Below are 16,512 nucleotides of genomic sequence, written 5' to 3'. Positions count from 1 at the left end.
GCCCCTTACCTGCCACTGATGACCCATCTGTACATGAACTGTTGTTCTCTGATCCCAAAGAATAGTGATGTGTTCATCAGGAAAATGAACAACAGTGAAAAACCCAGCTTTCCATAACTGTATTTTCTGTAGTTTGTCCATGTAACTAGATGAGCTCTGGTCAAAATAAAAGAAAGCAGCTTAAAACGTAACATCTTCACAAAATATTCATTTGAGAGAAACTGAAACATACGATAAAACAAATGACACAGATGGTTACAAGTCTCAAAACTGACAGAAGGTCATGCAGGAATAAATGTTTGAACTGAAGTGCTCTGGATTTTGACCATAAACAGTGCTAATTACCTTGAAAGTTCGTTTTATATCAAATTCACAGGCTGGGTAACGACAAGTGAAGGCAAGGTCAAAATGTTATTTGGTCATCAGGAACGTTCAAAATTCAAATGGTCCCTGGCTATGATTTTAACTTAAATACACAACATTACATTCAGAAAGTCTTAACCACTTAATGTTTTTTTGAATACAGATAGGAATAAGTGTGCATGAAGCACACTAGAAATAATTAAGTACATTTAGAGATTGTGATCTTCTATACGTAAAGCTTTTTTTTTTTTTTTATCTGCATCATTCTGATGCCGAATTATTTATACCACAGAATAAGATGCCTGGTTTAACTGCATGCAGCTTCGCACAAAGCTTCATTACGCTTCATACGAAAACAAATCACTTTCCTGTGCATTTGATTCGTAAACTATGAATAGTACCTACTTATACTAAGATTACTATAAATACTAAATATTTACAGTAATAAAGTTTGCAGTTTGGCTGTAATAAAAATGAAACGCATTCCTCCTATACAACTACACTCCAAAACAGACTAAAACCTTAGCTCCAGTGGAATTAATATCAAGACTCCCACTGGCTTCAAAAGAATTAATTTTTTTTCGTAGATACATCAAGGCTAAAACAGAGGAATTATAATTGTCAAATCTAACATTTTCATGAAATACAGCCAAGATTTTGCTTAAGGTTTCCATTCAACAATATGGATGTAATCAGCTTGCAGTGAAAAGATATTTACACCTTGGCTACTTAAGTGGTACAGTCATTTTTTAGCCAACAAGATAAAAAATATTCAGAGATGTATACTTGCTACCTTTTTGGCATGTTCAAGACTGACACTTACTGGGTTCCCAGTTTCATCATCAAATATTAGAGAAGATTTTCCAACAGTAATGAAAATGTCTTTTCTGCAAATGATTCCAGTATTAAAACAGTTAATATTCTGTATAACTACTGAGAAACTTGCTGAAGTACTCTGCAGAGAAAAAAACAGGCACAAATATACTAATATAACTACATATATTGTTACACAAATAAATTAACAGATACTTAAAATAAATGCTGGAGTTTAACTCAATATCTAAGATACAGCAAAGCTTTAAAAAAAAAAAAGTGTTGAACGTGGTATGTGGCACAGATAAAAACAAGTAGAATGGTAGATTTCAAACCCTGTTTTACAGAGGCTTCATAAAATGTCTCACCTTAACTAGATAAGCCTTACAAGTCCCAACAAAGTCATACGTAAGTCCATCGAATGTTCTGTAATGCCGATCCCCATAGGCAGTACACATGGATGGGCAGGGATGGAAGGTGCACTGAAACGATCCATGCTGGCAAATGCTGAAAAATGTATGACCAACAGTGGTAATATCAACTGTAACCACAGACAAACCATTACAGCTACTGCACTGAGAAGCAAAACCACCAAGAATGCATAAGAGTGACAACTGTTCCATCTAAAAGCAGATGAAACAAATTGATTCCCTGGAATTTGTTTTTACATATGTAACTCACGTAGCCTGTGTTCCCTCCTGTTAGAATCAATAGGTTTCAGAATATGCAGACATTACAGATACAGAAAGAGCATTTATTTTGTTGAAATGCCATCCAAAGTAGCAATTTATTCTTTACTCACACACATCAGTGATGTGTTTCAAGGATGAAGCTATCAGTAAATTTGCCTATTGATTCTAAGAATCAGCTAGTGTATAAACAATGTCTCCTACTACTACAGTCCTTATTACCTCTGTTCAATCAGGAAGTGAAATAAACTTTTTTATAATATAGTAAATATATATATAATTATAAATTATAAACAATTATATAATATATGTATATTTATATGTGGTCCTATTCCATTAGGCTCCTTTAAATAACTGTGTTTTGGGTTGTTTTTTTTTTTTTTTCCCTTATATATAGGTATTATTGTCCCTTAAGTCTAGCCTAAGAGTAGTTCAGGTTCTGCCTACATTCATCTTAAGAATCACAGTGTCTCCCTGCGCATCATCCTCTCGGTATTTGAATATAACTTTTGGAAATAATATAAGCATTTATAAATAATGGATAAAATTATGTCAGGTTTCCACAAGTGATTTTTTAAATGTTACATTTTTAAGTTTCTAAGCCACATGAACATTTTAAAAACAGTCCTCAACAAAAACAGCAAGTTGGTGTCCTGGCAGCTTTATTACAGACACAACTAAATACGTGTTATAGATCCAGGCTAAAGTAAATATATTACATATATTTCCAACACAACCTAAATTTTTCACAAAAATATTACACAATTAATATCCTGATTAAATGAACGTTCTATATTTACAACTACGTATGAGCCTGACTTTTGGAAATTTTAGATGAATCACTAATGTTCAGCATGTCATATGCTACATGTGAAAAGTTCAAGCTGTAAACCAGCTTCTAATAGTCATTCTGTAGCAGTACCTAAGGCAGGAACCTACAAAAGCTAATGGAGAGAGAAAGAAAAAGTGATGAAAGCACATCACTGGGGTGATGTGGGCTGAAAAACTAACTGATGCTTCTCAGAGCTCCCTTTCAGAAGCCCTAACACAGTCACAGTCAGAACGAAGGGTTTCAGAGGTACATTATGTCCTAGATGTCCTACTCTCCACATTTCTTGCATATCAAGTAAACTGATATAGTCTACAGAGTCCAAACTGAAAAAGCAGAGCTACAGGCTGCTTTCAGACTTTGACTAGCTGTTTTTTAACAATGTGTTTCAAAGTAGTATTTTAAGAACACGGAAAGCCCAATTCAGCATCCCCCAGCAACTAAACAGCATTTTTTCTATATTCTCAATGTACAACAGCAAACCATCACAGCTAACTGCACAACCCACATTACGTTGCACAAAACAGCACCAAAATGCTGCTCTGCTAAATTCAGCTGCTACCACAACCTTTTGTGTTTAATCTAGCCAGCATATTATTCAGGCAGTTGCACTGGAAACAAAAACTAGTCCATGTCAAAACTTGGGAAACATCTGATAGCAGATCAGCCAGATGCCAGAACTCAGTTCTGGTGTCCCCAGCCCTCCGACAGTAGCTCTGCCAGTTTAAGAAATTTGTCATTTTACTGTTCCATAGAGAAATCAAGTTACTAGTCATGCTGTTAATAGTAAATCAGATATGAGTGATAATGGTATCTAATTCCAATGCTATGCAGTGCAATACCAATACACTATTTCTGTACACTAAATTACATAAACATCAATACAATTACTAGGAGTGTTTAATGGGCTTACCAAGTATTCTGTTTACAGGGGCAAAAACACATTTCCCTTGCTGTATAAAACATCTGTGCATACACAGCATTCTCAAAGACTTTCTCCATCTTTTATCAAATATGTCACTTTTGAGGGAAGCAGAGCTGGCTACAGTCTTCTCATCAGTAAACAACTGATTGCCAAGAAGACATTATCACTTCACATTTCTTTGCTTCTTGGATGCAGAAGTGTTAAAAAACCATGACAACCTTAAGGAGTTAATGGGCCTGGCCTCAGAAAAACAACATAAGGCTAAAAATCCAGAGAACTTCCACCTGCACTGCTGCTGCCTTTGGCAAACTCTGACACAGATGAGATATAGTAGCTCTTTCTGATGTAAGCAATAGCATACCAGGTCCAACTGGTGTGAAGATGGCTTTTGAAATAATGGGGTGAATAACCCGGGTCGCTTTACCTGCCTGCCCAGTGGAGATGGCTTGTAAGATGCTTCACCAGTCGACCAAAGGGCTACAAATATCTTCTAGAGCAGATACTGAGGACCTGACGAGAGGCAGAGGTAGGCAGTCAGCACAAGGCTGGAGGGGGCATTGATATCCAGACAAGGCAATGTCTAGTGCTGACTGGACAAGCCTTCACTGTACAAGGCTATAATGAACTGCACAGGCCAGAAGTAGTAGTTTACCAGGTGACATCTGTTAAATACTCCTGGTAAAGCTTAGAAGAAGGGGACAAAAGGGCAGAATTACTCTGCTGAGAGGCTGGAGGCTACAGCACTACCACAGTATCTTGGTACTTGACAGTATAGCTGATTTTTCTGAGGCTCTGATAAGACTCTTAGTGCCAGCTTGCAAAATTCAGCAGTAGACAAAGACAAAACAGGCAGGTCCATCAGTCAAGTTTTCACATCCTAGTTCCAGCGAAGCTTACTGAAATGGTAGTGTATCATGTTCTACTGATGGCACTGAAGGAAACTCCACAGAGTAACCTAGCTACAAGGCAGGCACCATGCACCAGGGCAACACTAGACAGTGAACAACTAGGTTTCTGCAGATCACTCAGTGATTCTATCAACCACCACCTATTTACACACCAATTCCAGTAAAAGTCAATTGATTCATTTATTATCTCACCTACAAATAATACAAATGATTTAACTAACTATGCTCAGCACAATGCTCTAATCTATCATGACAAAGATGATCGAAGCACTGGAGCATCCCTACAGCAAAGAAAGGTTGAGGGAGCTGGGCTTGTTCAGCCTGGAGAAGAGAAGGCTCTGTGGAGACCTAATAATGTCCTTCCAATACTTAAAGGGAGCTTGTAAACAGAGACCAACTTTTCACATAGATAGTGATACAGAAAAAGGAATGGTTTTAAACTAAAAGAGAGAAGACTTCGATTAGGTATTAGCAGGAAATTCTTTACTCAAGAAGGTGGTTAAGCACTAGAACAGGCTGCCAAAAGAAGCAGTGAATGCCCCAAGCCTGGAGGCACTCAAGGACAGGCTGAACAGGGCCCTGGGCAGCCTGATCTAGTGACTAGCAAGGGGTTAGAACTAGATTATATTTCAGTCCCTTTTAACCCAAGCCATTCTACAAATCTATCATAGAAGGCCGCAGGGTTATGTTTTGAGCCCTCAGAGTGTTCAGATTCCATCATAAATGTTAAAATAAGATAGAAAGCTTCGATTTAACAAATGCCATACAGGTGTACTACCTGAAGGACTTCTTCCTGTGCTCTAGAAACACTCTCCAAGAAATATTTAGAGAATCTTGATATGTTAACAATCAAAACCGTGAATTTTCCAAATCAAGCTTTTGTCCAAAACCAGTTATTTTTATTTCTAAACAACATACTGCTGTTTTGCTATGTAAAAGTCTCTCAAAACAACAAACTCTAAAAAAAAACATGTAATTCCAATAGTTCTTCACATGAGAAGAATACGAAATTATGGTGGGTGGATAAGAATCTAGTGTGAAATTATGAATTAGAAAGATGAAGGTAAAAAACAAAGGAGTAGTCAAGACATAGTTAAAAGCTAAAATGAAAAATAAACATATCTGTGCTTACCATGTATGACAGGATGAAATCACTTTGTCACCTGGGAAGTACTCCTTTCCTTTCCACAAACATGGACATTCATCTGTTTCCAAGCATACATCCCCATGCTTAACAAGACTATTAAAAAAAGAGATATACATTCAATAGAAGTACATCCAAACCAGATACCTATATACAAAAATATTTTCCAAAACTGAAAATTATTTGTTATTATTGAAAAATATTTTAAATCTCAGACCGAGTAGGTACAGTTTCAGTAATATTTGATATGTATAATTTGGCAATTTACTCTCACAGCAGCTATATATTGCACCTTTAGTAAGTAAATACAAGCACATGAGGCATTAGTTCTTCGATCAGTAACTGTCTGAAAACATTCATTAATGTACACAAAAACTAAGGTCTTTCAGACCTCCCACAAATTTCTCCAAATTCCTTGGAATTTAGTCACTTAAACATTCAAGGTCATATTGGATGGGACCTTGAGCAACCTGACCTAGTGGAAGTTGTTCCTGCTCATGTCATGGGTGTTGGAACTAGATGGTTTTTAATGTCCCTCCCAACCCAAATAATTCTGCATTTCTATGATTCTAACTACAGCAGAGTTCCTGTCACAGACATTTCCTCTAGAAGTATAAGTCCATAAAAAAAATCAGTGACTTAATCATTCTAACAATTTGTGTAGATTTAAACGTGTATTTCTCTTTCTTCATCAGAATTAGAGAGCTTTCAGATGTTGTATAGTTTTCCTATATCTGTTGTTAACCTCTTTTTCTATGAATAACAGTGAAATTATCAAAAAACTTTCTAAGATGCCTGAAATGAGTACATATTTCTGTATGAACAACTTCTTACCTTTAAGCAAGCAATCATAAAAATACTTATAAAAATGCTTCCAAGGGAGACAACATGCTCAGGTATTTGTAGATCAAGGCTAAAAAAAAATAAATTGTATTTCAAGCTATAAACCTGTAGTTAGAACTAATTACAACTCCTACAGAAGCAGATAAAACCTGAATTATAAAAAAAAAAAAAATGCTGAAAAAAATTCCAGTAGAAAAGAAAGAAGAATTCATGTCCAGTAAGACAAAATAAAGCAGCCAGTCTAAATTTTAAAGTAAAATATTTGTGGCTTTTAAAGATATCCATAGAAATTAACAGTATTTTATAAAAGAGAGATCTCAGATTCTACAAGTAAGTCTCAGGAAATACACAAGAAACAATGTTTTCATTTAAAATGTTTTCTTTTAGCTGTATTTCTTCCAAAGCTTCATTCATTTCTCTAAACTATTTTAATGCTATTTGATAGTCAAGTAGATATCAAGATAGGACTGTTGTAATTGGAAAAACTAACATGGTGGAAGGGCAATACAGAAATGCATCAGCAAAGGGACCAGCAAATATAGGATGGTATTTCACAGGAAAAATAAAGGTGCTCACCCATCTCTGAAGATCTAGACTCACTGAAAAGACTCCACAAGGGAGGGATTTCCAATCAGGGATCCTTCCACAATGGAAATCAACCCTTAAATGGGGTCTAAGAGGTGCAGCCAGGCTCCATCCCCCCAGGTTGCACAGGTGGATTGCTTTCACCTGCGCTCCCAGGGCTGACCAGGTCTTTTCCCCAGATCAGTGGTTCAGGCCATGACTGAACAGTTTCTATACATGAGATCTACTGGTGTAATAACTGATAGAACACCTTTGATGACAAATCAATCTGTCATGCAACTTTTGTAAGTCTGAACTCTTGATAAGCTACAGCAGTAATTTCAGCTGCTGCAGGTCCAGCTGTTCTGTCTGCACACAGAATACCATGCAACTCAACATAAAAAGCTGAAGTAACATGCTGCGTACCATGTTATTTATACAGTAAAAAGATTTCTTAAAGCTCACAAAATCTAGAACTATCCTCGTATTTAAATTCCAAACCTTGAAATATATATACATTGAAAAATTAACAAAATTTTACTATTAGGTTGATAATCTTTTCTTTTGCCAAATGAGTTTGTTTGGAATTACTATGTGTTTCTGTAATAATACAGATTTTATACAAGTTTCCTTGTGTTTCACAGCTTTCTGAAGAAAATAGATTAAGCATTTCTGTTATTTAGCACTGCAATTTCAGCAAGACACTGGACCAAGGACAACAGATCAGAGGCATGAGACATCTTTACAGAGTGATGATGGGTTTTTCCTCCTTGGTATCAAAGAGCAAAGACCTAGTCATTGCACTCAACACAACTTTTTTTTTTTTTTTTTTTTACTCATATTAATGAATTACTCCTTTGTAAACTGACTGTAAACTGGCTTCTTCAGTGTGGTAATTTCAGATGGGAACTTACAATTCCATAATTCTTAATGGGAATGTACAGACATTAGCAAAAAACCTACATTAAACTGAAAACTGCTATGCTACCCAGGGTACACAACATTCTTTGTAATCCATACTTAATTCAAGTATTGTGCCACCAGAAGACAATCAACTGGAAGACTGAAATTCCCACTGGTTTAGAGCTCAGAACTGAAGAGAGCACATTCAGACACGAAGAGCATCATACTGGCAAGGGAACATTAAATGCAGTTTTTCCCTCAGAGTGGCTAAAAACAGGTGATAACAGCTTTCTCTCTTGTGAAGCCAAGCAAGTGGATAGATTTCAGTGATCTAAGAATTCACCACAACTACATGATAGGCCTTGCACTGTTTCCCTTTGAAGTATCAGACATTTTTCTTGACACCTGTACTTTACTGTCCAGCCCACAATGAACTGCAAAGACACAAGGATAGCTATTGCATTTCATTGTGCCTAACCAATATTCAGTTTCATTACTGTTTTATTATTAACTACACGTTTATTCATTCATATAACCACATACTTGAATATTTTTTGTAAAGTTATCGTTAGAATGTGTCTTGTGACTGAAATCTTCACTTTTGCAAAGCTCATAGACCTGAAGCAAAATAATAAGCCTCCAATAACATCCAACAGAGCAGTTTTTAATAGTTTGTGAATCATCCAGCTTTCGCCCTTGAGTAAGAGCCTACTGCCAACTGATGCACACAGCCATGGACATTTTAGGCCCACTAACAGCTCTGCTGTCTGAGATGTCCACAAATCATAGAATAATGAATCATTAAGGTTGAAAAAGATCTTTGAGATCACCAAGTCCAACCATCAACCCATCACCACCATGACGACTATGTTCCTAAGTGCCACATCTACACATTTCTATGCATTTACTGTAAAGACCAGTAATAGAGTGCAAGAGAGGTAAAAGAAATGAAGTCAACACGTCTCTAGTACCAGAATACCATCACTGCACACAACATCTCTAACAGGAAAATAGGTAAGCCATTATTTTCTTTTTAAAGCAAGAAATGCTGATAATATGAGTACAGTACCTAATGACTTCATTCTGGTTCACTCACTGTCTAGCTGGGAAGAGTTAATATAATCCTGCTGAATCTTTTCTTAATTGTTTGGGGAGCTTTTTAAAGTATACCCTATCCTTTCTTCTTCATATTTTATCAATAATATTAAATAACTTTACCAAGTACCTGGCATTTTATATAATGCTTGAGTGGTTTTATAGTAGCCTTGCTTTTCCCCTCTAACTACCAACTCCTCTAGTGCTTCAACTGAGACACATGCACTCCTGTTGTTTCATCTTGTAATGGTAGAATCCCTGCACTAACCCTTACCACCAGCATACTACCAATGCTAAGCAACGTGGGCCATAAAAAATAAAATTGATAGAAACAGCATTAAAAACTTAGATACAAAAGGTAGGTGAGAGTAAGAAAAATAATGAAGTGGAATGGTTAAGTTTCATCTAGGCTCCCATACTCTGCAACCTCTTTTGTAGATTCCTCCCTCTTCATATGCATTTTCATTAACTCTTCCAAGAGGCTTCTGAGTATTTGGCTCACCCAGCTGCCTCTGCCTCCTCCAAAACCCCCATAAAGCAAAACCTAATTCCTGTTTTGGAAAAAATGCTGCAATATTGGAGCTGAATAAGAACTACTTCTGTTTCAAGGAAACATTCCAAAATCGTATTTAAGCTCCTTACATGTTACTTGATACAGTACATCACCTTAAAAACACAGTGATGAATCAGATATTTTTTGAGAAAAGTGATCCAATATCTCTTCCTTAGTTAAAAAAAAACTTCATTACAATTACAGGTTATTACAGCCTCCAGTTCACTGTATTTTCATAGCTCCATTTCATGAGAGCAAGCAAGAGAAAAAGAAACAGACCTAAAAAACTCTCATTAGGTTAAAACAGCTCAAGTGGAATACTGTGCAAGTTCATCTAACAGGAGAGTATTCTCTGGCACCATTAACAGATGCCTGCAGAGGTGGAAAACATCACAACCAGCCTGGAAACTCCATATGATGCTACAACATTCATTCAAGAAAGAAAATGAAGTGAAAATTATATGTCTGTGGTTTCTTAATGACTATAATTCATTTTGCCAACCATGAGGTGTATTTAATTTTAAAAAGTATATATTTTTGTTTTTGTTTTTGTTTTTTGTTTTTTTTTTAGACAAAAATCCTTGACAGTGAATGGATAACAAAAACATACAGCAGGTGTACTTCTACCACTCAGTTTTTTCTCCTGGCAGAGAAGTTTAAATGGATTCTTAAGACTTGGTTTGTGATTGAAGTTACCCAACTATATAATAAGAAATAACAACAGTAACTAAAACTTGTATATGAGGAAGAAAAAATTTCCTTTAAGTATTATCTTTTCATATTTCTGCATACTATTATTATTATTATTATTATTATTAAGTCTTTGCACTCCAACTGAAGACTCAGTCTTCAAGTTAGAAGGACAAATCATTTGAATCATAGCAACACAGAAGCAGAAAATGCAGCTTAAAGAAAGACTAATCTTGCAAAGTTGCAAACTGTGTTGTGAACAGAGTATTACTGATCCTTCAAAAATGCAGCAAGGAAGAAAATGTTATTTATATGAGATGAGAAACTGAGAAAGAGACACAAATGCTTACCTTAAAAAGCACAATAGCTTTAAAGGTGTCAGCAAAGCAGAGTAGAGAAATATTAAAATGCATACTCTAGGAGATTTAATGTTCTCAGTTTCTTCTAAACTAGAGAGAGACTATATGATCATAATTTTTATACTGCAAGATCTCTAACTCAGACTGAAAATGATCTCCCATAAAGTATTTAGAGCACAGTTACTTGTGCCTGATCTATCCACTGTAGACTGGAGTCAAGTAGCACCCACAAAGAAAACTGCTACATTTCACTATGATTTACTTATTAATTGTATTTAACTTCTATTTCATAGAAGTTGCAATAGAATGCACTCTAAGCACAAACAAAAGTACTGCTGGAAGTATTGTGATCTATTTGAAAGAATATTTCAGACTCCAGATCTTAGATAGACTGCAAAATAAGTAAGAAAAACGCCCTCTTAAAATCTTAAGATCATTTTCAGCAAAAAAGCAAGTTTTTTCCTTCTGTGGGTGTACATGTTAAATACCCTTCATAATATCATAAAATAATCACTGCACAGATTGGAAGGATCCTTCCTTCCACAAGAAATGTAGCTTCCTATAAATATTTTTGAATTCTCATATATTTGTTTTCTACACTACTTTTTCCCCATTCCTTTACCTAATATCAATTAAAACTAATCAAACATGCTAAACGGGCCTAACTATTAAGTCAGGTTAGATTACGGGCAGCAAATCAAACAAAACTGATGCAAGATCTCAGAAAAGTATAAATAAAGGAGTGGAAACTTCAGTTCAAGAACTAATGTTGAGATCAAAGAAATTCCACAGCTATTTTACTCTCGTAAAGCTGACTACGTGACTTCAGTTTTATGTTTCTCCAGTATGAATTGACTGCCTAGAAAGATGGAAAGAAATAAAGAGACATTTCATAGATTCATAAAATAGAATCACAGAATGGCCTGGGTTGAAAAAGACCACAACTCTCATCTAGTTCCAACCCTCTGCTATGTGCAGGGTCACCAACCACCAGACCAGGCTGCCCAGAGCCACATCCAGTCTGGCCCCGAATGCTTCCAGGGATGGGGCATCCACAACCTCCTTGGGCAGCCCATTCCAGTGCCTCACCACCCTCTGAGTGAAAAACTTCCTTCTAACATCTAACCTAAAACTCCCTGTATCCCCATTCGCCCTTATCCTATCTCTATCCACCCTCGTAAACTACCATTCCCTCTCCTGTTTATACGCTCCTTTCAATACTGGAAGGCCACAGTGAGGTCTGCCTAGAGCTTTTCTACCTCCTCAGTACAGATTAATATTTCTGGTCAAAATCCTGGGCTTAAGGATATCATTTCCTACTTCTACTTTAAAAACCTGAGGATGTGGTCCTACAAACAGACTTGCAAAAGTACACTTTCTACAGGAACTTTCAACTTTATCAATTTTTGTCTTGAAAATATTACAAGTCTCTCCCTCTTGTAACCATACAAATACACTACAAGATTTTTAAGGTCAACCGTTACTGACATTTTTTTCCTCTAACTTGCCTCAGGAAGCAGTAGAAAATTTTCATAATCCTAGGGCCAGTCATAGCAAAGGAGTAGATCATATAAACTTTGTTCTTTTCCGAGTTCTCAGCCACATGCTGAAAGTAGCACTGGGTTTGGAGGGTAAGAGTCAACTCAAGTTCTCCAAACAATGATATGGTACATCTTCAGTAGTGATAGCTACTGAAGTTACTCAACTATAGTTGTGCACCAAAACACAGTGCAAAAATATTACTCACCCTGGTGGGCAGACACAACCTGAAACACAAGGAAGGTGTGCTGAAAAAGTGAGGTTTAGCAGTTTGTTCTCACAAGTTCTCTCTCTGCTGAGTTCAGCATCAACTTTCGGATTACTGCAGTTAATATATATCTGCCCAACTGGGCAGTTCTGTGCTGGGGGGAAATAAATTGACACAAACATTAGTTCTCCACTCTTCAAATTTTGTATCCAACAGTGATCTGCAATACACTGTTGAAATAAATCTACAAATGTAGTGGCTCTATAACTTCTGACCAACTGTCTTTTCTGAGCATAGTTAACTTCCAGTACCTCTAAAAATCTCATACAAAATACTCAAATTTATACATACATTTAGTAAGGGACATGATTTTCTCAGCAGTTACGACAAAATAAAAGGAGCACCACCACAGAGTCTAGGCCATAAAACTTAATATAAAATATACTGTGATAGAAAAAGCATTTCTGATTTTTTTTTTTTTTTGAATGAGAAATGCAGTATTAGTCTTTGTCTTACTCAGAATTTGTGGAGTGAAAGAAAAATCTGAGAAATTAGTGTTCAATTCCTACAATGACATTTTAAATGACAGTGCTAGCCTTTGTAATCTCTACTGAAGTTCTGCTGTTTGTCATGCACTTAAGTTCATTTACATTAGCAATCTTAAAGAAAATATATAAAAGTACTTCAAAGCACTAGGAAAAAAGTTGCTCAGATTTAAAAGTATTTTAGACAGTTCTCAGGGATTCCATCTCGCATATCATTTATTTCTACATACAGCACCATTTTGTACCAGATACAAAATTTCACAGAGATTAGAGGACAAATATTCATTAGACTTCAAGTATATTCTCCCTGTGCTGCTTCACTCACCAATTATGTTGTTATCACAATTCATGACTCCATTACTGCAATGGCTGGAATGAAAATATAAGATATGAGAGCCAGGAAGATGTCAGATATTGCTATTTTCTGTTCAATAATGAAATGTACAGTACAAATTAATTAAAAATTACGTAAGGTTTGCATTGAAAATTAGAACTATGATAAAAGCATATATTCATTATCTCAAAGAGTATTAATTAAACTCCAATCTTTTGCTTTCTATGTAATATAAGATGTAGGATAATCCCTACAAATAACAACCATTGAATAGTTCAAGTATTATTCTGAGGAGTTAGAGTACCTGTGTTGACACAAAAAATATCTCCAGAAATATACCACTACATTGCTCCCAAAGACATTAGTGCAGGAATAGCAAACCAAGCCCTGTAAATAGGATCATCATCATCTAAGAAAATGCAGTAACAGCAGCAAAATAAAACAAGATCTTAAATGCATATACAGTTACAGCAAGCTACTCTGCTCTGTGTATGTACTATTATACAAACAGTCATATCATTATAAATATTCCATTTTTTTTCTTCAACAGTAGCTTAGAACTGCTGGAAAGCAAGCTATTAGCTTACATGAAGAGTTTGACAATACCAACAGCCCCACATTATCTCACAGTTGCAGGTAAATTTCAGCACTGAATATAATACAAACATAAGCTATTGAGACTGCAGTTTTCTTGTACTAAACCAGAGTGACTTTTCCCCAAGCAAAACACAGATTGATACTTCTCTCACCCACTCCTATCACAGGCCATTAACAAACTACCCATCTGAAAATTCCAGCCAAAATGGTCTAGTAATTTTTTTTTTTTAAATGTTAGAAAATTTGATAGCCACTGTCACAAACATTGCAAGCAAAAGTCATGACTAAACGAGAGACATTTCTTATTTTATCTGAAATCCCAGCTGCCAAATTTCAAAGCAACTCCACTGAAATCAACAAAAAGATGACTTTCATGTGCAGCCATTTCTTAAAAAAAAAAAAAAATCCATTTGTGGACAATCACATCAACAGTGTGACTCAGCCAACTATTTACCGTAGTGTTCAGCATAATTAAATCAGAAAAAAGCTGGGGTTTTCCAGAGCTCTGTGTTAGTATGGATCTAATGACAGCAGCTTTTCATTCTAATCTGCACTTCAGCATAAAGAAATACAAGCACAGCAACCTGAAAACTTAAGTTCTAAAGAAGCTTCATCCAAATATGCATAGAAACCAATGCAGGATTATTCTGTGTTTAATATTAACAGCAACAATAAAAAACAGGATGAATAGAATGATTTGCTAGAGTTTTCAGAACAGAGAGCACATTTCGTCAGATGGAAGAACAGTTATGTTCTCTTACCATTTGCCCAAAGATGTGATGACATTGTCTCCAGGTGGATAGTCAATTCCTTGAAAATAACAGGGGCATTCATTTCTAGAGTAGGAGAAAATAGAAGTAACTCTGATTACCTCAGAAAGTGAAGGAAAAAAATGAATAATTGCATTCCCTGCGAAATCAGCAACAAAGCAGAACCTTCATATAGCAATGGAGACATTTTGTGTTTCTCATATGCCAGAAACAGGCAGTATGTGACAATCAGCTTTGTCAGTGCTTGATGAATTTAAATACTCCAATTATTTTTGATCAACAAGCAGGTTCTGCGTACTTCTAAGATCCTGCCAATTTTGCAAATGCATGGTACCTATGGATTTCATGTTTATTAATGTTTAAATATGTCGTGTAAAGGTAAGAGTGTAAGATAGTGAGTGTAACTATCAGAGGTGCAACTTTACCTACCTCTCTACACATCTTTCAGTCTTGGAGTTCAAGTACATTCCAAAGGGACAAGCACAGCCTTCAACACAATCACTGCTGCATGTCTCTGGCACAGACAGTGCTTGGCAGGTTCTGCCACAGGTAGATACACAAGTACTGTACTCCTTTGTATCTTCACATAAAAGAGCTGTCCAAATGAAGAAAACCTCTCAGATTACCATGCAAGAGACTCAAGTACCTCCCAACAGTTTTCTGATAAACATCTCCATTCTTTCATTCCCAATTACATGAAATTCCACTAAAATTGCTATCTTGGCACTACACTGTGTAAACTACACAGATGTAAACCTACAGTAATAACAAATACAATGAAGTGCAGTTAATCCAGAATCCAGGCTGGGAAAACTGAACTGTTCAAGTTTTTTCCTCCAACTCCAAAATGTATGGCTCTTCACATGGCCTTTGGAAAACATACAGCATCTTAACTGAAATATTAGAAACTATAGATGAAATGTGTGCACTTTGCAGCTGTTGCACAATACCATATTTTCTAATACATTCCATAAAGTTCTATTAAAAAAAAGATTTGAAGTGCTTGTTATATTAAAAAGATTAATCTTTTAAACCCCACAAGCATGACTTTTTACATACACTCTCAAAAATCTACACTTTTTTAAAAGCAAAAGAAAATATTTTGAAACAGCTTCATTAAGTAACAGTAGGCACCACCAACTGTGCCACAAAATTTAATCAAGCTGGATTTTTTTTTTTTTTTTTTGAGTACATATACAGATAATGTGGCTTGAGATACTTCAGCAGGACAAACTTTCAAAAATCCTCTTTATTATACATTATGACATGGACAACCAAATGATGTGATGAGTTGCCCAATGTGGAATTTGTGAATGTTCTTTAGGTAAGATTTTCAGTCTTACTTATGGAGCCAAGCCTATTAACACAACACAGGTGTCAGTTAAGGGCTGTCTTATGAGTCCCTAGCCCTAAAACTTCCAAAAATGCACAAGGGCATCACCAAAAAGTTCATGTACAATGGAGGAATTAAATAACATTAGCCACTCCTCTACAGGTGAAAATACTACAAACCAGATAACAGAAGTTAGCTTTGGCTACCTCTATAGTATGCATATTCTTCCATTCATCTTAAAATATCAGTGAGATGAATTATACACATGTACGTCAGCAGTCGATATGCACGTTAGTGCTACTGACAGTAAGAAAATAAGCTCTTGGAGATTATCAGAGTGGAAGTTGGTGACAATCCAAGTAAAATTGCTACATACAGCAACAAAATTTTTCATCTGTCAAGGGTTCATTTAAAGAATTAGATTAACCTAATGTCTATGAGAAAAGGAATATATTTACACAGCCAATGAATAACAGTAACACAGGTATGATGAGACATTTGAAGTCGC

General features: G+C 35.9%; 1 protein-coding gene across 1 annotated transcript in view; it reads right to left on the bottom strand.

Moving 5' to 3' along the window:
* Window positions 1-16,512, bottom strand: part of OTOG (otogelin) — a 94,685-nt gene that overhangs the window by 50,479 nt on the left and 27,694 nt on the right. Inside the window, exons 20-27 of the mRNA XM_010711107.3 lie at window positions 15,101-15,266; window positions 14,663-14,737; window positions 13,296-13,339; window positions 12,426-12,579; window positions 5,660-5,767; window positions 1,545-1,683; window positions 1,187-1,318; window positions 10-156 (exon numbers count right to left, since the gene is read on the bottom strand). Of these exons, the coding sequence (XP_010709409.2) occupies window positions 10-156; window positions 1,187-1,318; window positions 1,545-1,683; window positions 5,660-5,767; window positions 12,426-12,579; window positions 13,296-13,339; window positions 14,663-14,737; window positions 15,101-15,266 (965 nt within the window). The remainder of the gene's footprint in view (window positions 1-9; window positions 157-1,186; window positions 1,319-1,544; window positions 1,684-5,659; window positions 5,768-12,425; window positions 12,580-13,295; window positions 13,340-14,662; window positions 14,738-15,100; window positions 15,267-16,512) is intronic.

The sequence above is a fragment of the Meleagris gallopavo genome, chromosome 5 (assembly GCF_905368555.1).
Source record: "Meleagris gallopavo chromosome 5, MGAL_WU_HG_1.1, whole genome shotgun sequence".
In the NCBI taxonomy this organism is placed as follows: Eukaryota; Metazoa; Chordata; class Aves; order Galliformes; family Phasianidae; genus Meleagris; species Meleagris gallopavo.
The sequence above is the reverse complement of the archived record's forward strand: the minus strand, read 5'-3'. Positions and strand labels throughout refer to the sequence as shown.